General features: G+C 47.5%; 1 protein-coding gene across 1 annotated transcript in view; it reads left to right on the top strand.

The window, feature by feature from the left end:
* The first annotated feature begins 353 nt into the window (after positions 1-353).
* Positions 354-23,033, top strand: part of UBE2Z (ubiquitin conjugating enzyme E2 Z) — a 60,727-nt gene continuing 38,047 nt past the window's right edge. Inside the window, exon 1 of the mRNA XM_078645538.1 lies at positions 354-805. Coding sequence (XP_078501664.1) covers positions 441-805 — 365 coding nt within the window. The 5' untranslated portion in view covers positions 354-440. The remainder of the gene's footprint in view (positions 806-23,033) is intronic.

Here is a 23,033-nt window from a genome sequence, read left to right as displayed (position 1 = left end):
GTTGGCATGTATGCAATCGCATTACTTTGGCCTTTTAGCACTTCTGCCTTTTTGGCTAGATTCGTCGACATACATACAGTGATGGCGTTTATGCATTTTAAAGGCTAAAACGTTTTTTACAGACTAAAAATTAAATTATTCTGACTAGGTCATGGAACAGCAGTTAGATCAAAATGCGTTTTCGTCACACGCTAATTGCACGAAACGCTGTAGGGGTCAAAAGTTGTTTAGTCCAGCAGCATGGCGCCCCTGTGGGCACAGAAAAAAAAAAATTAGCAGTCTAGTTGTTTATCACCAATTTACATCCATCTCCCAAACGGGACGCTCTGGATCAAGACTCGTTGGTTCTGTTTGAGACGTTCTGTCTCCAAACTTGACGATCTACTCTACGCACATTCTGTTCTCGTCTCGCTGGTCCCGGAAGTGGCTGTAGCGACGGAATGGCGGAGAGTCCTGGGGAGGACGCGGTGTTGGCGGCAGTGATGGCAGCTGGCGGAAACAGTTCAGGGGCATCACCTGTGTCGGGAGGCGGCTCGGGGAACGCCACCTTCCTGCCAGCGGAGTTATGGGCAGCAGCTGGCTACGGAGTGCCGCCCGGTGGCGTCCCTCCTATCGCAACTATTGCTCCTATGCCCCCAATCGCGACCATTGCACCCATGCCACCTATAGGCACAATCTCTCCACTGAGCGGCTTGCCATCGGCAGGGACCGCGCTCCTCTCATACTCCAGCTTCTGGGATCCCACAGTGAGCAGCGACTGGGACAACGAGAGGGCATCAGCACAGTGCGTGCTGCGGATCAAAAGGTGCGGCTCTCTTCCCAAAATTCCTCTTTAACACAATTGTGATACTCTATACTGTAATAGCCATCCTTAGCTACTGACACATCCAACTGCCACCATCAGACATACCCAATACGCAACAGGAGGGGCCTGAGCGCAGTTTGTTCTCTACCTCATGAGTATAAGTGTCGGGATCCATGGTTGCTTCTACACAGTTTTACAACCCTACCCATCTAATCGTTCTAATGCTAAATCAATTGTTATCACCATTATACACATGTACACTGCTAGAAAGGATCGGTGAAATGTAAGCTGTAAATAAAGAACCGCCATGGTTCTCCTTCCGTATCCACCACACTGACCCCATCAGCAACATCCCTTTACGCAGCGTTTGCATCAGTAGTAGCATGTGCTATGGTTGAAAGTCGATATTTTCCACCAAACTACCCATTTGTCATTTTAACGATGCATCTCTATTCTTCATCGCTATTTATACTCTAATGCAGGGCAGAAAGTAAACGCGTTACACCCCTGACCATGCACCGTTCCTAATATCATACAGAGTTACAAGAGGTGGCACCCACTGACGAACTCGCCCCCCCACCACTAAACTAACAACCCGTTCTAACACCATACCTACACTTAATCTCAGTATAAAGGTGTCAGCGCCCTACCTGCCACAGATACAAAAGTGGGGACTACTTTGTGTCAGGCCATTCAAGTTAGTGTATTCGTTGCTGCTGTACTTTGAAACACAGTATAAAGATGCTACCATACATTCTCAAAATTGACAAGTACTTCCTGTTTTGCCTTTGATTTTCATGAGTCACTGAAGTCGAACAGCGAAAGCTTACTCATGGCGGATGGCCTGTGCTAGAACATCTAGTCAGGCAGCGTCTCACATTAAATGTAATCTACACAGTGTTCTTTTAGAAAAATATGTAACGTATTATCATTTAGGCAATGAGCTCAGTAACTTTACAACGTTTTGTCAAATTATTAATTCTCAATGTATAACTTATATTTAGTAACTTCTGTGTCTCAAACTTGTATGCACTTATCAGGTAATACTATAGTACGGGTAATGTCAATACTATTGGCTAGGCACTCATAAGGATTAGCAGATAAATAAATAGTTGCAGAGCACTTGCCAGGAGACTTGTGAAACTGGTTTCCTGCGAAGGAATATATTTTTACCGTAATAATAAAATGAAGATTTGGTTGTCACAGACACAGTAGGTACCAATTTAAGCAAGGGCCACTCTCGTATACTAACCACGACACGGTGATAAATACTTATCATGCCCTAACGGGACCAGCATGCTTTGGCTCAAGAGTCGATTCTGTACACCACCCACCCTTTCATTGGAGGCTTTTTGTCTACTGACCTCCTCAACCATACACTAAATTTTGATAAATAATGCATATTTAGTTTTGTTGCCTTACAACCAAGTTGCTGGAGGCAACATGTCATTACAGTAAAGACACAATATTGAAGACCACTTTTTTTGCTTTCTTTATCATTAGCCAAGTATGGCGCTAGTTTGAAATTAATTAAAAAAAAACTATTCGCAAAAGAGCAATGTCGAAAGCTGTTTACCAGTTTCATCTCGTAAATGCGATTATTTATGGAGCGTTCAGTTCTTACGTTGCTTGCTGTTTGGTTGGTTTTGCCGTCACTGTGATTTATTTGCTTCTCATTCCCCATCTTCTATGTGCTTCCCTTACTTGTCCCTTTACTCCTCCCTTTTCAGGTACTCTTACTTTTTGGCGAAAGTACATGTGTTTTTTCGGCTATCTTCCTTGTTTATTTTGAATTCTACTTTCTCGTGCGTCTCCCCCTTTCTTCCTTCAGTTGCTGTACTTGCTTCCTACCGGCTCTCATTCCGTTGCCGTGCTTGCTTCCCCACGCCCCTAAGGTGATCGTGTGCTTCCTGTGCCCGCCTTCCCTTGTCCGATTGCTTCCCCGTGCCCCCTCCCTCTCTTGTGCAGTTTGCTTCCATGTGCCCTCCCATGTCCGATTTGCTTCCCTGTGACCTCCCGCCCAACGTTGTCTGTTCGCTGACACACATACACATTTGTTGACGGGGATACTATCAAAATCCCACTTATTATTGAAGGAACTATTAGTCTGTTATACTAGGCAGATGCTCAATAATAGTCAAGTAATATTTGATTTTGATCATCTTACTGTAGACGTCAGTGGCTGCTCTTCGTAATCGCAATGAGAATTTTTTTTCCAGGCACAACCATACATTAATTTGCACACCTAAATTTCAGTCCCTGCTCTCTACAACAGGCTTCTCCAAGGAGTAGCTCGTGAGCTACTGGTAGCTATCACCTGTAGGTAGCTCTCCTGTGTGCAGCCCACCCTACTACATTAAAGCTGCTAGATTGCTTGAAATCCCATATCTATTCCAAAACCGAAAGCGTGTTTTTTATAGATGAAAATGTGTATTTTCAAAACTCCAAAGCAAATGGTTACAGAAAAAAAGTTGTTTCTAAAATATTTTTTAGAGCTGATGTTTGAGTGATAAATGATGTGTTTTTGGGGACCGCTATTATTAGGCTATAATAACCTTTGTGCCATGAGCATTGCACCTATGGTTATTATGTATAAACAATGCAAAAACATTTTAAAGTGACCAAGCCTATTTCATGTTATTGTTGGCGACCATACGTAATGCAGCGTTGATCACTGCTGACAATCTTGGAAGCGGTGGACACTAATGTGTATTCTAATTATTTTTTTTGTGGTCATTATGACAACACTAACAATATTAGTAGCTCCGGATAATTTTCATTGAACATAAGTAGCTATTCCTAAAAATCGGTTGGAGACCCCTGCTCTACAAGCTCTGACGGGGGGCCAAGTGTGGTGGAAGTGAGCCGTCCAAATGTCCCACACAAAACCAGCCATCTGTCTAACATTTTAGCAAGGGGGCATTCATGGGGTCTGGGCTGTAGATGAGGAAATGTGGCACCCTGGAAGCTCCACTACAAATAGAGCACCCTCAACCATAGAGCCTGAACTCAACACTAGTTGTACCCCATACTCGTCAAGATAGGATTAGTGTACTGATTACTTAGTGACCCTAAACCAGTGAGCTGCCGCCCTCTTTCTATTTAACCTGTGAAATCTTCTTCTTAGCCATTTACCCCAACCAGACTAAAAGTACATTCGGAGTCCGGCTAGTGCTTGCTGTGAGTCACGATGATATTCTAGTATCTATTCAGTAGACACTCTGCAGCTTCAACCTATCATAATCCTGAACCGCGCCACTTTTCACATCCAAGCAGTGGAAATCGTGGCAAGCCTTTCCAAATGTTTTTCACCCCCAACGTTTTATCCTAATCAATCATGGCACAAAACCAGAGAGTGGCAGTGGCATATGTACAGCAGGTCAGTAGGCCTACCATCCTCCAAATCTGCAGGCTCTCCTTACTGGAACCAGCCATCCACCCCATCCTTATTACCAGGTATACAGTGTGTGGCAGTAAGCTCAGGGCGCTATGGGTGAGAAGGTGATACCCCAAATATATCTTGGCGTCCCTCCCCCCTTTCCAATTGTGTAACCATCATTTAGTACATTTTTTATAATTGCCAACATGGACGTGGGGTTGCATCACATATATGCAGGTACAATCCATTATTTATTTATATCAACATTATTAGTGAAGTATTATTTATTTGTTGATTAATTAAAATCATTACAAGCAAGAAAAGATAAAAGCAACCGAGTAAAACAAGCATATACTATACACCGAGTTATTAACATCTTAAAATGATCCTCCAATAATACGTTGATAGATGACTATTCCATCAAAACATTAATACATTACACAATAATAAAATACATAAAACTTACTAAAATGCCTTATAATTGCCCCAAGAACTATTATAGCAGCATTTACATAGTGACTTGTGTTGGCAGTTGCAATTACAAATACAAATTTTAACTGTATTCCATTTACAAGCAATAATAAAGTGCAGTATGCGCGACTATAATAAAATATACTTAATGTCCCTTAAGCTAGCTTAACACTTTGCTTCCAATGAACCTTAAATTATGTTTCTCACGTATTTTATATCGCAATACAGTTATTTACCCGTTCTACTCCTTTGAGTTTCTTCTCTGCAATAATGATAAACTTAACAAAAAGATAAGTAAGTTTAATATTGGCCCCACTCAAACAGGTAATAATTGCTTGCCTACATGTTCTAATTCCTAGTTCATTAAAGATCGGTTTTAGAATGGACTTTCGAGCGTCTGCCAAAGCTGGACATAAGGTTACTATATGAATTATTGTTTCATCCCTTTGCCTACAAAGCCTGCAAATCCTTGATGACCATTGATTCTCCCATTTTGGTATGCCATCCTTTGTCGGATATCTTCCCAATCTTAAGTGCATGAATTTATTCTTAAACCTTGGTTTTAAATGATATGCCAAATAGGGTTGAGGCATCAGCTTACCAAAGGAGTTAGCAATTGTCCAGAAATTATTTATTTTCCTTAATTCCTCCATATCAGCTATAATCGTTAGTAGGCCCATGCCTCTAGCGCTTCCAACAGGCAACTAGCAAACATTTTTGCCTCTACATCAGGGAGCGTAATTAAACGATAATTAGCCGGATTATCCTGCGGGCCACACTTATATATTGGTTGTATAATACTCCCATGCCAAGATAGCGGAATAAGACCTGATTTAAGAACTTCATTAAACAGAAGCATTAGTAACTCCGGCCAGTTACTTATATCAGCTTTATATATTACGTTCGGGATACCATTTGGACCTTATTAGTACTGCCATTTGACGCTGGCCCCCTGAAAATTGCCAATTCTTCCAGAAATGTTTCAATTTCTGTAAGAAATTGACAATTTTCAGGTGGCATCCAGACTGTATGGCCTTTTCAGAGCAAATCCAGGAGTTTGCAGGGCTCACCTCTACACCTCCTTCCTAGCACTGCGAGAATAGTGAGTTGAGCACGGACTGAGGAGGTCGCATCCACGCCTCCAACATTTGCACAAACTGACCAGTGCAGAAATGAATTTTGCATTGATTGGTCCTTCTGGTGTTTGTATATCTCTTGTGGACGAGCACAAAAGTAAGACAACAGTTTACCAATCAAATGCATAGATGTGAAATAGTTTAAAGACTGAGACCAGATTACATTGATGGCACCAGTACAGTTTTGCACCAGTTTCTTGAGAAAGAGTGGCCTTCACGATCTTCAGCACAACATATTCTAAACAGACCGCACAATGTAAGCAAAGATAGTGACAAAAGTGAAAATAAAAAGTAGTGTTGAGCGCAGCAGCAGAATGTTGACACGCTCTTGTGAAAGTAAATTAAATTTGACGAGTCAGTGATACCTACTCAAGCATACATAGTCGGTCACTACCTCCCTTGTCATTTTTAGGTAGTTCTATAACAGTAGAGCCGTGCCGTTTTAAAAATACCTCTTTCATCAACTTATTACTGACTTGAGGAGGAGAGCACTGGTGACATATTATCGTATTTTGGGTTATTTGAACCAAGCCTAGCTGTCACGTTCACAGCAAGCAATAATGGGGCAGGTCTCCTTCATGGAAGTTGATTTAGATGAGCATTGGCATAATCAAGGCGAGAAAGTGCAAACTACATTTCAGCTTGTCATTTGGTGGAAGGAACAGTTTTCAGTTACGGAGAAGTTTGAGTTAGAAAAAAAGCTCCCTTTACCAGGCTCTTATTATGGTCTTCAAAGTTGAGATTACCCTCTGGAACTATGCCTAAAGGATTTAGCAGGGTTCACAGTTTGGAGCAGTAGGCTCCAGATTGGGTCACGTGAATGCGGTTGATTGTGAGAAAGTGGAATATTTGTTGGGGTGGCTATGAGGCCTCCCAAGTAATGATGTCACCATTCTGTATCCGATCCAGTCGTCAGATTTCTTTAATTCAACCCTTTGCTTAGTCCTTGGTAGCTATGTATATTTTTATCTTAGACACTAAAACAACATAAATCATACAAAGAAAACTGGAGTTATGATTTATGCTAGTTTTTCATAACTTACTGCTTTTCACTCCAAAAACTTTTGTTAATCACTGCTTTTCATTCTTAGCAGTAGTCTATTAGCAATAAATATGAGGGTCCGGGGCCATGCTCAAAGTTGCAGATGGCTTCGCTGGAAGTGGGGTCAGATGCAAGTGTTGGGTTGGTCCCAGACAAGGTTTTACCTTTGCACTTAGAAACTTTTCTGGTTCTTTTTCTCATTGACAGTGAGGTTGGCAGGGTCCTCTGCAGCTTGAGGCTTGCGTTGGGCTTGACACCGGAGGCCAGGTAAAGTCCATCGGTCTGGTGAAGTCATAGTTCTCGACTACGTTCAAAGCTACCCACAAAACAGCAAGTAGCAATAGTGTTTGAGCCTCTGGCTCTTTGCCCAAAACCGGGTATCTTTTACCTTTGGTTTGCAAGTTTCAGTTCTGTGAGGAGGAGGGGTACACTCCAGCACCAGCCAAGGTTCCAGGACCTGGTTGGCACCTTTTGGGGGGTGGAAGGGTAGAACTCGATTTCATGGGCTACACCAGTGAGTCCAGTGGATGCTGATCAGCTAGGTACTTTGCAGGTGTAGGCTTCTCTAGCTTTTTTGTCCCTGCACCTTAACAGAAAGCTAGCCAACAAAACCTTGGAGTCTACTCCTTATTCTTTGGCACAAGTGCGAACAGATCCAGCCCTTGTGGTCTCTTGCCACAAAGTCGACAAGAGCAGCCCATCTCTCTCTGAAGTCATGTCCTAGTTCAGTAGGTGGAGTCCTTGGTTCAGCCTATTTTTGTGATGCCCACAGATTTAGCAGGTGCAGTCCTCCTTCTGTTCTTTCCGAGTGCAGCAGTATTCTGAGTCTGAACGCTAGGGGTGCTACCTTTCTGCATATTTCGAGATTATGGTTGAGGAGGACCCTGTAACCAATAGGACTATCATTCCCCCTGGGCTACTCTACCCATGTTTACATCATTTAATGTGGTGTGGGCACTAAATGCCACAGTGCATCTCTGATCAAATCTCAAATGACATACATAATTGATGACGCCGTCCAAATTCTTGATCGCAATGAGTCCTGCCTCCTCATCCTTCTTGACCTCTCTTCAGCATTTGACACGGTCAAACATGAGAACTTGCTGGAGCTGCTAAGCACTAGAATGGGTCTATCGGGAACTGTTCTCAAATGGTTTTCGTCCTTCCTTCACAACCGGTCTCAGAAGTTCAAGATTGACAATGTGCTATCTACACCTGTGCCTGCAGATCTAGGTGTCCCACTAGGATCCTCCCTCTCCCCCACACTGTTCAACCTCGTCATGGAACCGCTCGCCACCTTGCTCCAAGCTTCCAATGTCCAATTCCATATGTACGCCGACGACACACAACTTTACCTAAAGCTACAATCCCCGGAAGATATCAAACATCTGAACTCCACACTTATTGACACTCAATCATGGCTAGCCGATAATCACCTCAAACTAAATGCTCTGAAAACTGAGTTCCTACTCATCTCACCCCCGGCGAAAATTTCCACCACCCAAACCTGGCTCAATAACCTAACAGCACTCAATGTCCAACCTACCATCGTGGATTCGGCAAAATCCCTAGGCATCACACTCGACGCCAAGCTCAACATGCAGCAGCACGTTAGCAAAGCCACAAAAGGAGCTAATTTCCAAATCAACACACTGAGGAAAATTAAACCTTTCCTCCCTGCCGAAGACTTCCAAACTGCTGTACAAGCTTTAGTCATCCCTCGAATAGACAACGGAATTGTGGCCCTCAGCGGACTCCCACTATCCACAACAGCACCATTAAGAGCCTCACTGAACGCTGCCGCGAAACTCATTACTGGCTCAAGAAAACACTCGCATATATCCCCAGATTTAAAGTCTCTAAAATGGCTGCCTTTTGAAGCCAGAATACAGCTAAAAATTGCTGTTATGACACACGCGGCCGTGCACCACAAGGCACCCAACTACCTCGCTCAAAAGTTGTCTATATCAGGAGGTTCGAGATCCAATAGAAGCACAAAAAATCTACTCCTGAAACCTCGTAGATTCCGGAAAGAGAAAACATACAAGCGCTCCTTCTCAGGAATGGCACCCAGGATCTGGAATGCGCTCCCTCCTGAAACCAGGCTTATCTCCTCCACCGCACTCTTCAAGAAAGAGGTGAAAACCATCCTTCTGGCCAAGATCTCCTGATCCTTATAGGTGCTGGATCAGAGACTCTGCATTGCTCTGTATCACTGTTCACCTTGTCCTTTGGCACTATACCTCTACTTGATGGGGGACACTCCTACGCTACTCTCTTAATACCGACCAATATATGTTACACTTTGGTTTACTGATTCACTCTCCCGATGCCCCCACTCAGTGTTCTCTATACACTAAGACATTGGTATAAGCCATTCACACACCCAAGGTGTACCTGAACACCTCTGTAGTGGGATCAATGATTGGTGCCGTCTTATATTACCTGTTTACCTGTTTGTATATTGATATGTTTTATGTATGTTATTATTATCCTACCATGTCAGTGACTATTATATTGCTTCCGTTATCTCTGTTCATTCCTACTGCCCCTACCCTGTCTTTGTGAAGCGCTCTGATATCTGTAAGGATCTTGTTCGCGCTATATAAAACATTGAATATATTAAATGTCCGGACCCTTCTTTCCTGGGTTAGAGCTATGGGCATATCCTTGAGGTGTGCCAAGTATACTTGGCCACCCTTCCTGGAAAACCAGTTCTGCAATGGGTTTTTCCCCTCTAGAGGAGATGCCAGACTATCTACCTACACAAAGGAGAAGGCAATCCAAGGTATAGCTCACATTTTCGCCTCAGCAGCGGTAGTCCCTTTGAAGCTGGGCCGTCCTGTCTGAAAGAGGGCAAATCACCTCCCTCCAGCAGACTTTGTTCCCCTTCCTGGGAGCATTTCACACCTAGCAAGAGGGCAGCACTCTTTCTCAGGTGACAACTGCTATTATCGCAATGGCTACCAGAACTTTGGGGGCAATGAAGTGGTGACTTTCTGAAGTCCCCTTAATATTAAAAGTAACTTCAACATTAAGTAGGATTTAATGTAACCAATAATTTGATACCTTGGAGTACTATGATTGGTGGACCCACATGGAATTCAGCACGTGTGCTAGTGTAACTCTGTTAGTCTTTGGGACTATAAGCACTACTACAGTGAAAATGTCAATTTAAAGTTTTCACTGTCCGGATATGTCAAACACAAAAGGAACATGTCCTTTTTTTAGGTCTCGGCTAGCGTAGGCTGCGCATGCACAGTCTCGCTGGCGAGATCTTATGTCTCAGAGTAGCGAGGCTTAAACCCGCCCCTCTTCTCCATTGGCTGACCTCCTAAACGGCGGCCAGCCATTGGAGAAGAGGTCTCTGTGACGATCTCTTTTCGCTGTAAGCCCTGTCCTTTTCGGATTGAGGGGCGTGTTTTTTTCGTTTCTTTCTCTAAAGAAAAACATGCCCCCCCAATCCGAAAAGGACTGGGCTTACAGACTCCTGCTGCCCGTGTCTCCTCTGTGCATTTCTTTGTATATTTTGTGATTAACTCCCTGGCCTCGAGCGAGTGGCCCCTATTATTGGCAGGCCCTTAAGTCGGTAATAAAAAAATAAAAAAATCAGATAGGAGTTCAGAAACAAAAAGTCTCTTTAAATACCACAAAATGGCCTGACATCTCCCTCAATGGATTGACTGTACCCCGGTCTTGCTGAAACTTATTAAAAAAAAAGAATGGGACGCAGCCAGTTTCTGGATTGTAAAAACAGTAAGTAATGCCTAAGTATGCCTTCCTGAACAAACTCTGTGATATGTATAAAATATTTGGCAAGAATGTGAAATTGCTGCTGTTGAGTAGGCAGGCGTTGCAGTCGTTCCTCGAGCGGCTCCCTGAACGTTACTGTCCGAGTTTCACAAGATGTACACACCAGACATTTGGAAGGGGATGCTCGGGGAGGCACAGAGAACATTTCCTTCTTTACCTCTTAAATACAGACATACACATAAAATGAACTGCCTCTGGTTCCATATTCAGATCTGTCCCTTCAGAGCTGGGCTGTTTCATGGCGCTGTGGTCACTGTTTCAAATGCACAAGTTAGAGCTTGATGCCTCGATTCGTACGGTGGGGAAGGGGGAGGGGGTGGGAGGGATGGATGGATGGATGTTTCTTCTTAGACTAAAGAAGCCCGTGTGTGTGTTAGCGGGCAGCTGGAGTGCTAGGCACTTGATTCCAGCCTCAGCTGCGAGCGCCCCTTGGCCTGGACCCCATTTCCCGAGCTGCCTCGCTGCTCGTTAATAGATGCAGTGTGCCTGTCCGTGTGAGCTGCCAGGAGTCTCCTGAGACTAGTGCAGCAGCTCAGTCACTGATCACAGCCAGCAGCACCGACAGGCAGACCTGCTTCCTCACTCTCTGGCGCACACGCAAATTTTTTTCCTGCTGTTTTTTTCCCCTTTTGGAATCTGGTTCACAGCCAGCAGCACCGACAGGCAGACCTGCTTCCTCACTCTCTGGCGCACACGCACATTTTTTTCCTGCTGTTTTTTTTCCCCTTTTGGAATCTGGTCCCTGGTGAAGCTTTTCTGCAAAATCGGCATCCAGTGGGTCGAGCACCTAGCACCCGGGAAGAGGACTGGGCATACCTGGACTCCCTCCCACGGCGACGGCAGCGCACAAAGTGCAGGCACAAGAGGACTCCCAGCAGTAAGTAGCGCTCTCCACTAGAGTGCACGTGTGTCTTTTTAACGGGGTAGAGGGCTCGTGGGGATGGGGTGGTGCTCAGGAAGTCAGTGCTGAACTTTTTTACGGCAGTGCACATCTGCAGCGTTGCTGCAGCTTCCTGGCTGAGCATGACCGGGGCCCCGCGTGTTTACCTGCGGGCTGTGCCGGGCCCGGCTATGCTGCCCCTGCCAGTTGTGGGGGTCTGGAGGCACCGCGCCCCCGCCGCCCCGGGAACTCTTCTCCCATTGATGACAGCTCCTGCCTGGCGCTGCCTGTCCCGGTCTGGCTCGGAACTGAGGCTGCTTATTCAGAGATCTCACCGGACAGAAACCCCGTGTGTGGGGTCCCTCGACTAATTCCATCAGCAGCGTCAGTGGGGTGGATGATTGGGGAACCATTGCTCTCTGCGGTGAGTGTCAGGAGTGTGGGGCAGCGGCCCCGGGTGCTGGGCAGATATCAATCTCGCCTTACAGGCACACTGAGCTCCCGTGAAGGCATACTGAGTGAGTTCCAGTGCACGTTAACTTAGTTGGTTCCCTGCTCAGACACTTAGCCCCATGTCCTCCGAGCTCGCCGTATATGTTGTCTGGGCACCACGTAAAGGTACTCTTAGATCCCCACACATTGTTAGTCTCACATCGGTGTTTTGTTTGCTCACTTGCATGCACTGTTATCTCACCGTATGGGCACTCTGCAGGCAGGCTTAGATCCCCTGCATGCACTGTTCTCTCACCGTACGGACACCTACTGAGTTATCAAATTGAAATTAAAACCTCTGACTGTTAGCTACATGAAGGGCTTTGCATCTAGCACCTCAATCCGTGTGGCTCTGTGTGTTGGTGTGTGGCTCTGTGTGTTGGTGTGTGGCTCTGTGTGTTGGTGTGTGGCTCTGTGTGTTGGTGTGTGAGGCTCTGTGTGTTGGTGTGTGAGGCTCTGTGTGTTGGTGTGTGGGGGGGCTCTGTGTGTGTGGGGGGGCTGTGTGTGTGTGTGGGGGGCTGTGTGGGTGTGGGGGGCTGTGTGGGTGTGGGGGGCTGTGTGGGTGTGGGGGGCTGTGTGGGTGTGGGGGGCTGTGTGGGTGTGGGGGGCTGTGTGTGGGTGTGGGGGGCTGTGTGTGTGTGTGGGGGGCTCTGTGTGTGTGTGTGGGGGGCTCTGTGTGTGTGGGGGGCTCTGTGTGTGTGTGGGGCTCTGTGTGTGGGGGGGCTCTGTGTGTGTGGGGGGGCTCTGTGTGTGTGGGGGGGCTCTGTGTGTGTGGGGGGGCTCTGTGTGTGTGGGGCTCTGTGTGTGTGTGTGTGGGGCTCTGTGTGTGTGTGTGTGGGGCTCTGTGTGTGTGTGTGGGGCTCTGTGTGTGTGGGGCTCTGTGTGTGTGGGTGGGGCTCTGTGTGTGTGGGGGGGGCTCTGTGTGTGTGGGGGGGGCTCTGTGTGTGTGGGGGGGCTCTGTGTGTGTGGGCTCTGTGTGTGTGGGGGGGCTCTGTGTGTCTGGTTCCCGATTAGGTTGTAGTGAGAGACCTAGACCCATGTTATCACTTTGTCACAGCAGTGGTGGCACATTTAGTCCACCAGTGACTTTTAACTTGCATGCCTTGGGTACACTTTATTCCAAATACTGGGGATTTATAAGTAAGTTAAATAGATCAATTAGGGATTAGCTAATTGCAAATACATATTTAAGAGGACAGAGCGCATTTAGCTTGAGCCTGATCAGCAGGACCCAGTGCACTTCAGAGGTTAAAAACCAGCAGCATCAGCCCAAACATTTGGGTAGTGATCATAGAAAAGATACACTTTGTTTTATTGACGGAATCCTGGTTTAGGGGTAAGCAGAATTATGTTTAGCTTTAGGTGTTAATGTTATAGCCCCTTTTTAGGTCTAGTCGTCTAGAAAGTACATGCAGTGTATTTTGTGAGGCCTGTTGTGGTATATCAAGAACATAGATGAGATTGGATAGTCCATCCATTGCTGTTCAATGGTTAGCTTTCCTTGTCACTCTTGTTTGCCTGCTTTTTAGGTCTCAGTCGAGAGAGAGAGAGAGAGATCGAGAGAGAGAGAGAGATCGAGAGAGAGAGAGAGATCGAGAGAGAGAGAGAGATCGAGAGAGAGAGAGAGATCGAGAGAGAGAGAGAGATCGAGAGAGAGAGAGAGATCGAGAGAGAGAGAGAGATCGAGAGAGAGAGAGAGATCGAGAGAGAGAGAGAGAGATCGAGAGAGAGAGAGATCGAGAGAGAGAGAGAGATCGAGAGAGAGAGAGAGAGATCGAGAGAGAGAGAGATCGAGAGAGAGAGAGAGATCGAGAGAGAGAGAGAGAGATCGAGAGAGAGATCGAGAGAGAGAGAGAGATCGAGAGAGAGAGAGAGAGATCGAGAGAGAGAGAGAGAGATCGAGAGAGAGAGAGATCGAGAGAGAGAGAGAGAGATCGAGAGAGAGAGATCGAGAGAGAGAGAGATCGAGAGAGATCGAGAGAGAGAGAGATCGAGAGAGAGAGAGATCGAGAGAGAGAGAGATCGAGAGAGAGAGAGATCGAGAGAGAGAGAGATCGAGAGAGAGAGAGATCGAGAGAGAGAGAGACACAAAACACGAGAACACAACACTAGCGAGGTTAAGCCCCGCCCCTCATCTTCTTTGGTTGCCCTCCTAAACAGTCGCCAGCCATTGGAGAAGAGGTCCTAGTGACGTTCTTCTTTCTCTTTAAGCCCTGTTCTTTTCAGATTGGGTTCCTTGACTTACTGCTGAAGTAAAAGGTTTCTTATCTTCTTTATGGGTCCAGACGGCCCCATAAAGAAGATAAGGAACCTTTTATCTCAGCAGGAAGTCGGGCGCCCAGTCTGAAACCGACCGGGCTTAGAGACAAATTGCGAGTCCCTCTTCTATCTTGTCACATCTAGCCCTCGTTCAAACGATCTCCAGTAACACTGCACCTAGATGTGGGAGGCAGGAGTGCCACACCCTTCAGCCATATAATTACGAAATATCAAATCTTTTCCCAGGTCTGCAGTTATATTGTATGGACTATGCTCCCAAAGCATGGGCACTCTTTTCCACCAAAGCTATAGCTATAAATTCACTCAAGTCCCCCACATATCCCAATAAGGCCACAAGTGTGGCATATTTCAGTATCAAATTTATCATATCAAAGTTTTAAAAATCTATCTGCCCAGAACAGACCAATACCTGGACATGTTCAGGCCATTTGTAGAAAGTCTGTCCTGCGATCGATGCCACCTGAATTCAGTCACCATACAAAGTCCTGTTTCACCCAGACACTTTTTTGGAGTAGTAGAACTAAGGCCTGTATTTATATTTATTAATCAGTGTTTGCTATTCGGTGAGTTTTGTTTGAGAGCAGCAAATTGCCAACTCAATGTCTGTAAGCATAGCCCAAGCTCCGGGAGGCGGCCGCGCAGGGTGTCAGTCCGTGGTGCGTGCTGCTGCTCATCTTGGGTGTCTCCGTCACTCGCCCCTGGCGCGCCCAGCATGGCTCGCCTCTTCAAAGCGTCCGCGAACGCCTCGAGGCATCAGACACGTAGATAAGTGTCACACGAAGCATCGCAACCCTGCAGGGAACTAACTCCCAGCACCGCACCCATTGAAGAACAGAACTCACGGCACTGGCCCATTAAATGTGCAGCAGTGCACTGAAACATGACTGGCAGGGCCTCGAGGATAGGACACGCAGATAAGTGTCAGTGATGCCTCATTCAAATACCCTGCAGACAAGTGCAACCCCAGCCACCATTAAAAGTGGAGTAGCCCGCACAGAGCTCCCAGTCCTGCCCCTGTTAATAGTATAGCAGTCCCGTTGAGAAGAGTAATGTATACCTGAGGGAGGGGGCGGACCCTTGTGGGTGTTTCAGCACGGGGGCTCCCTTTGCTTAAGGGGTTCTGCGACTCCTCACCCAAGGGTGTTGCTGCTGCTCTGTGACGCCCCATGCCCCCGGGAGGGGGGTTCCTTTCGATCGCCCGCTTTTTGTCCTATGTGGGTACCCGTGGGCCATATTCCTCAGGTGCTTGTGCGCCTCAGGCGTCCATCTTCCGCTTCATATCTTCAGGGTGCCCTGAGGCTTACCGGCTCTGCGCTCAAGGAGCTGTATATCTGGCGAGGAGGCGTGTGGCCGCCACCATCACCACATCATCAAACACAACCACCACCACATCCACCACCACCACCACATCGTCCACCACCACATCGTCCACCACCACATCCACATCTACCACCACCACATCCACCTCCACATCTACCACCACCACCACATCTACCACCGCCACCACATCTACCACCACCACCACCACATCTACCACCACCACCACATCTAATACCACCACCACATCTAATACCACCACCACATCTAATACCACCACCACATCTACTGCCACCACCACCACCACATCCACCACCACATCTACCACCACCACCACATCTACTACCACCACATCTACTGCCACCACCACCACCACATCTACTACCACCACCACCACCACATCTATTACCACCACCACCACATCTACTACCACCACCACATCTACTACCACAACCACATCTTCTACCACCACCACCACATCTACCCCACCACATCTACCACCACATCTACCACCACCACCACATCTACCACCACCACCACATCTACCACCACCACCACATCTACCACCACCACCACATCTAATACCACCACCACATCTAATACCACCACCACATCTAATACCACCACCACATCTACTACCACCACCACCACATCTACTACTACCACCACCACCACATCTACTACTACTACCACCACCACCACCACATCTACTACCACCACCACCACCACATCTACTACCACCACCACCACCACATCTACTACCACCACCACCACATCTACTACCACCACCACCACATCTACTACCACCACCACCACATCTACTACCACCACCACCACATCTACTACCACCACCACCACATCTACCACCACCACCACCACATCTACCACCACCACCACCACATCTACTACCACCACATCTACCACCACCACCACATCTAATACCACCACCACATCTAATACCACCACCACATCTAATACCACCACCACCACCACATCTACCCCACCACATCTACCCCACCACATCTACCACCACCACCACATCTACCCCACCACATCTACCACCACCACATCTACCACCACCACATCTACCACCACCACATCGTCCACCACCACATCGTCCACCACCACATCATCCACCACCACATCATCCACCACCACATCCACATCTACCACCACCACATCCACCTCCACATCTACCACCACCACCACATCTACCACCACCACCACATCTACCACCACCACCACATCTACCACCGCCACCACATCTACCACCACCACATCTACCACCACATCTACCACCACCACCACCACATCTACCACCACCACCACATCTAATACCACCACCACATCTAATACCACCACCACATCTAATACCACCACCACATCTACTGCCACCACCACATCCACCAACACATCTACCACCACCACCACATCTACTACCACCACATCTACTGCCACCACCACCACCACATCTACTGCCACCACCACCACCACATCTACTACCACCACCACATCTACTACCACCACCACATCTACTACCACCACCACCACATCTACTACCACCACCACATCTATTACCACCACCACCACATCTACTACCACCACCACATCTACCACCACCACCACATCTACTACCACCACCACATCTACCCCACCACATCTACCCCACCACATCTACCCCACCACATCTACCACCACCACATCTACTACCACCACATCTACTACCACCACCACCACATCTACTACCACCACCACCACATCTACTACTACCACCACCACATCTACTACCACCACCACCACATCTACTACCACCACCACCACATCTACTACCACTACCACCACCACCACATCTACCACCACCACCACATCTACTGCCACCACCACCACATCTACCACCACCACCACATCTACCACCACCACCACCACATCTACCACCACCACCACCACATCTACCACCACCACCACCACATCTACCACCACCACCACCACATCTACCACCACCACCACCACATCTACCACCACCACCACCACATCTACCACCACCACCACCACATCTACCACCACCACCACCACATCTACCACCACCACCACCACATCTACCACCACCACCACATCTACCACCACCACCACATCTACCACCACCACCACATCTACCACCACCACATCGTCATCCACCACCACATCGTCATCCACCACCACATCGTCATCCACCACCACATCCACATCTACCACCACCACATCCACCTCCACATCTACCACCACATCTACCACCACCACCACCACATCTACCACCACCACCACATCTAATACCACCACCACATCTAATACCACCACCACATCTAATACCACCACCACATCTACTGCCACCACCACCACATCCACCACCACATCTACTACCACCACATCTACTGCCACCACCACATCTACTACCACCACCACCACCACATCTACTACCACCACCACCACATCTATTACCACCACCACCACATCTACTACCACCACTACATCTACTACCACCACCACAACCACATCTTCTACCACCACCACCACATCTACCACCACCACCACATCTAATACCACCACCACATCTACTACCACCACCACAACCACATCTTCTACCACCACCACCACATCTACCACCACATCTACCCCACCACATCTACCCCACCACATCTACCCCACCACATCTACCACCACCACATCGACTACCACCACCTCCACATCTACCACCACCTCCACATCTACCACCACCTCCACGACATCTACCACCACCACCACATCTAGCACCACCACCACATCTAGCACCACCACCACATCTACCACATCTACCACCACCACCACATCTACCACCACCACCACATCTACCACCACATCTCACCACCACCACATCTCACCACCACCACATCTCACCACCACCACATCTCACCACCACCACATCTCACCACCACCACATCTCACCACCACCACATCTCACCACCACCACATCTCACCACCACCACATCTCACCACCACCACATCTCACCACCACCACATTTCACCACCACCACATTTCACCACCACCACATTTCACCACCACCACATTTCACCACCACCACATTTCACCACCACCACATTTCACCACCACCACATTTCACCACCACCACATTTCACCACCACCACGTCCACCACCACGTCCACCACATCCACCACATCCACATCCACCACCACATCCTCCACCACATCCTCCACCACCTCATCCACCACCACCACCACCACCACCACATCTCACCACCACCACATCTCACCACCACCACATTTCACCACCACCACATTTCACCACCACCACATTTCACCACCACCACATTTCACCACCACCACATTTCACCACCACCACATTTCACCACCACCACATTTCACCACCACCACATTTCACCACCACCACATTTCACCACCACCACATTTCACCACCACCACATTTCACCACCACCACATTTCACCACCACCACATTTCACCACCACCACATTTCACCACCACCACATTTACCACCACCACATTCACCACCACCACGTCCACCACCACATTCACCACATCCACATCCACCACCTCATCCACCACATCCACCACCACATCCTCCACCACCTCATCCACCACCACCACCACCACATCCACCACCACCACATCCACCACTACCACAACATCCATGTGTGTCTCTGTGTGTCTCTGTGTGTCTGTCTCTGTGTGTGTCTCTGTGTCTCTGTGTGTGTCTCTGTGTCTGTGTGTGTCTCTGTGTCTGTGTGTGTCTCTGTGTCTGTGTGTGTGTCTGTGTCTGTGTGTGTCTCTGTGTGTGTGTGTCTCTGTGTCTGTGTGTCTCTGTGTGTCTCTGTGTGTCTGTGTGTGTCTCTGTGTGTCTCTGTGTGTCTGTGTGTGTGTCTGTGTGTGTGTCTGTGTGTGTGTCTGTGTGTGTGTGTGTGTGTGTGTCTCTGTGTGTGTGTGTGTCTCTGTGTGTGTGTGTCTCTGTGTGTGTGTGTCTCTGTGTGTGTGTGCCTCTGTGTGTGCCTCTGTCTGTGTGTCTGTGTGTGTGTGTGTGTGTGTGTGCAAATGAAATAGGTCTCGCATTTGCGAGAGATTAAGCTATTGGCATTTTAAATGCCTATGCCATTTATTTATCTGTTTTCAAAATCAACATATAAATACAAAATTTGTCATTTACAATGCCAATAGCTCTTAACGTTTGCAAAGGCGAGACCGTTGCATTGTAAATGCTTGTTATTTGTGTCCCAGCTTATCAATCTTGTTTGTCCCTCCCATAGAGGATTGCCTTTCTATAATCCTTTTGATTGGTTGGCGTTGCCACTTCCACTGATTGCTTTCAAGAACTACATAGCTGCCAAGGTTTCAGATTGCTATGTGTGACATTTTGATAATTTCAGTGTAATTATGAGTGACATTTCAACAACTGAGTGACGCTTGCGAGCAAAATCAAGCAATGAAGACCTGCCCAACATGGCAAACGCGCTCCTTCAAAAGTAAATTGAATGTTGAAGAATATCGGTGACTTTGCAGCGCCTATCACAGCAAAGCTATTAAAGGAAAAAACTGTGATGCAAACCTTGTGCATTCGGACTGTTGCCTTTTCAGAACAAATCCAGGAGTTTGCAGGGCTTAACCGCACACCTCCTTCCTGGCACTGCGAGAATAGTGAGTTGCGTAGGGACTCTGATGGTCGCATCCATGCCTCCAACATTTGCACCAACTGACCAGTGCAGAAATGTTTTTTGTATCGATTGGTCATTCTGGAGTTTGGTTATCCCTCTTGTAGAAGAGCACAAAAGCAAGATGACAGTTTCCCAATAAAATGCATAGATGTGAAATAGTTTAAAAACTGAGACCAGATTACATTGATGGCACCAGTACAGAGTTGCACCAGTTTCTTGCTAAAGAGTGAAAAGTGGTGTTCATGATCTTCAGCCCAACAACATATGCTAAACAGACCGCACAAAGTGAGCGAAGATAGTGACAAAAGTGAATATAAAAAGAAGTGTTGAGCGCAGCAGCAGAATGACATGCTCCTGTAAAAGTAAGTTGGTGATACCTACCCAAACAATACATAGTCAGCCACTGCCCCCCTCATCGTACATTACAGTTGACTCATGGCTGGTGGCTGCTCGCTGCTGGCTCATGGGTCCACTTCTGGTGGGTAAGATGCCCCCCCACCCAGCTCTACTCTGCAAATGCCAACCACGCTTGTACTTGGCAGGGCTGTGTTATGTCACTGTTCGCGGACTGTCCACTGGCAAAGATTGATGATGGTCAAGGAACATGCTGGACTGGCCCAGCCGCGATGTGCGCCAGGTAGCGCGGTCCAAGAGGAGAGGACTCAAGTGACTTGCACGGCTGCATTCATTCAGTAGCACTGGTCTGCAGTGGCAGGACGGCCAAGCAACTGAGGCACCTGGCACCACTCCGCGGCAACTGCGGTACCCAATGACTTCAAATAGTGCGCAGCAGGACGGGCTTATACATTTTCAATGAAAGCTTCTAGCCTAGTGACTGGGAAACACAAACAGGCTATGGAAAGGTTTCAGCTGACCCACCCGGGCCATGTAGCGATTCAGATCTTCACATTGGCACTGTGTGGCATGAGAGGAACGTCCCGGTGCACGCGGACGCCATTTTCTTCTGCTTCCCTCAGAATGGCAGACATGCTGGACTTCCTACAGGGGGCAGCTGTTTGTGTCGCAGAGAGAGGGAGATCTGCTCGGTGAAGTGACCCCACTTTGTAGGGTCAGTGGCGGGTTAACGTCAGTCTGCCTCAATCATTACGCCGCTGAGTCCGGGCCTAGCCACGCGGTACATTGCAGTGCAAGCTGAAGCTGCAGCCTCCTGACTGCGCTAGCTCAAGCTGACACACTTAAATGTGCCGTATCCGCCTGTCAGACTCTTGGCTGTTGCAATTGGACAACTCGTTACAACTGACTCTTGTGATGGGTGTTGAAATACTCTAGCCATCTGAGCCGAGAGCGAGCTGACCGTACCTTGCTGCAAGCAGTGCAGACATGCTCTCATGAAAGAGCTTTGCTTAGTGTGCCCGCAAGCTTACCTTGCTGCAAGCAGTGCCGACATGCTCTCATGAAAGAGCTTTGCTTAGTGTGATGCTAATTAGCAGCACTCGGATTGGCCCTTTCTGAGGAGGTGCTATACATGTGTGACAATGCATTTCAGTGCTGTGTTGAGGACCACCACACTGAAATGCGTTAGTCTGATGCGTGGTACATGACCGGGCTGGAAGTACTTTCATGTTTTGTGTAAAGGACTGTGTGTTTGTGATTTTGAGCCATCTCCCTTGTGTAGTCTCTCCCCCTGCATTCAATGTTGCTTTCTGTTACCAGAGTACTTCTCTCTGTCTCGCCATACTTTTGCGCTCGCTCGTGGGCTTCTCCCTGTTGCTTCCTCCCACCACACCCTCTTGCTTTCCCCCAACTGTGTTGCTTTCACTTTCACCCTCCCCCCTGTTGATTTTTAGTCCCCCCAGCTCTCTCCTGTTGCTTTCGCTTCCCTTCTAATGTTGTTTTGGCGTTCTTACCCTCCCCAAGTTGTTTTGCTGTTTACCCCCACAGTCCCCTGTATTGCTTCACCAGTTCCCCCTCCCACGTATTGCTACTGTTCCACCAGTCTGCTCGCAAAAAAAAATGCTTTTGGATTTTTTTTTTTTTTAAGTTGCCCATCCAATTCCGATTTGACTAAAAAGAAAATAAAGCGTCTGTTTAATTTTGTAGGAACTAGCATCTGTAGTGCTAATGCTTAGTTTTTATTCTTAAAATGTAGCCACTCTGCAAGCAATTTAAAATGATTCCTTTACATCTATTTCCCCAACAGCAAAGTCACAGGCATGCTGCGGATCTAAAAGTGTTACTACCTGGGAACCTCCTCACATTGGGAAGCCTCAAACTCATACCGTCCTTTCTAATGAACAGTTCTGCATAGTTAGAAAGTGTCGGTGTGGTGCAACTCTGTAAACCTCTATGTATACTGCCTTCTGTAATTAGCCAACATGCCTGCTGCAAATCGAGTGGCAATATATGCCTCGGCCAGTGCCCTCGTCCCTAAATGGTTCAACATCATCCTCTACCATATTTACCCTATGGCATCTGAACATTGCTTGCTTACACTTGGACAATATCTTAGTGTCACTTTATCAGCTGTCCCCACCAAATAAACTGCATACCATATGAAATCTTTATGGACATCTCCGACCCGTAAGGAGCTTTTACAGTGCGCCAACTACGCTTTTGATAGTGATCACCGACCATACTACTGATATATAGGAAAATTGCATCTAAGCAGGATGTGTTGAATGCTAATAAGTGCATTTGAAGACTTGAACATGCTCCAGAGATATTCCAACGAGCCCCAAATAGTCCAATCCCTTTTCTCATAA

This window comes from Lissotriton helveticus, chromosome 5_1 (assembly GCF_964261635.1).
Source record: "Lissotriton helveticus chromosome 5_1, aLisHel1.1, whole genome shotgun sequence".
Lineage (NCBI taxonomy): Eukaryota > Metazoa > Chordata > Amphibia > Caudata > Salamandridae > Lissotriton > Lissotriton helveticus.
Note: the sequence above shows the minus strand (reverse complement) of the source record. Positions and strands in the feature narration are given on the sequence as shown.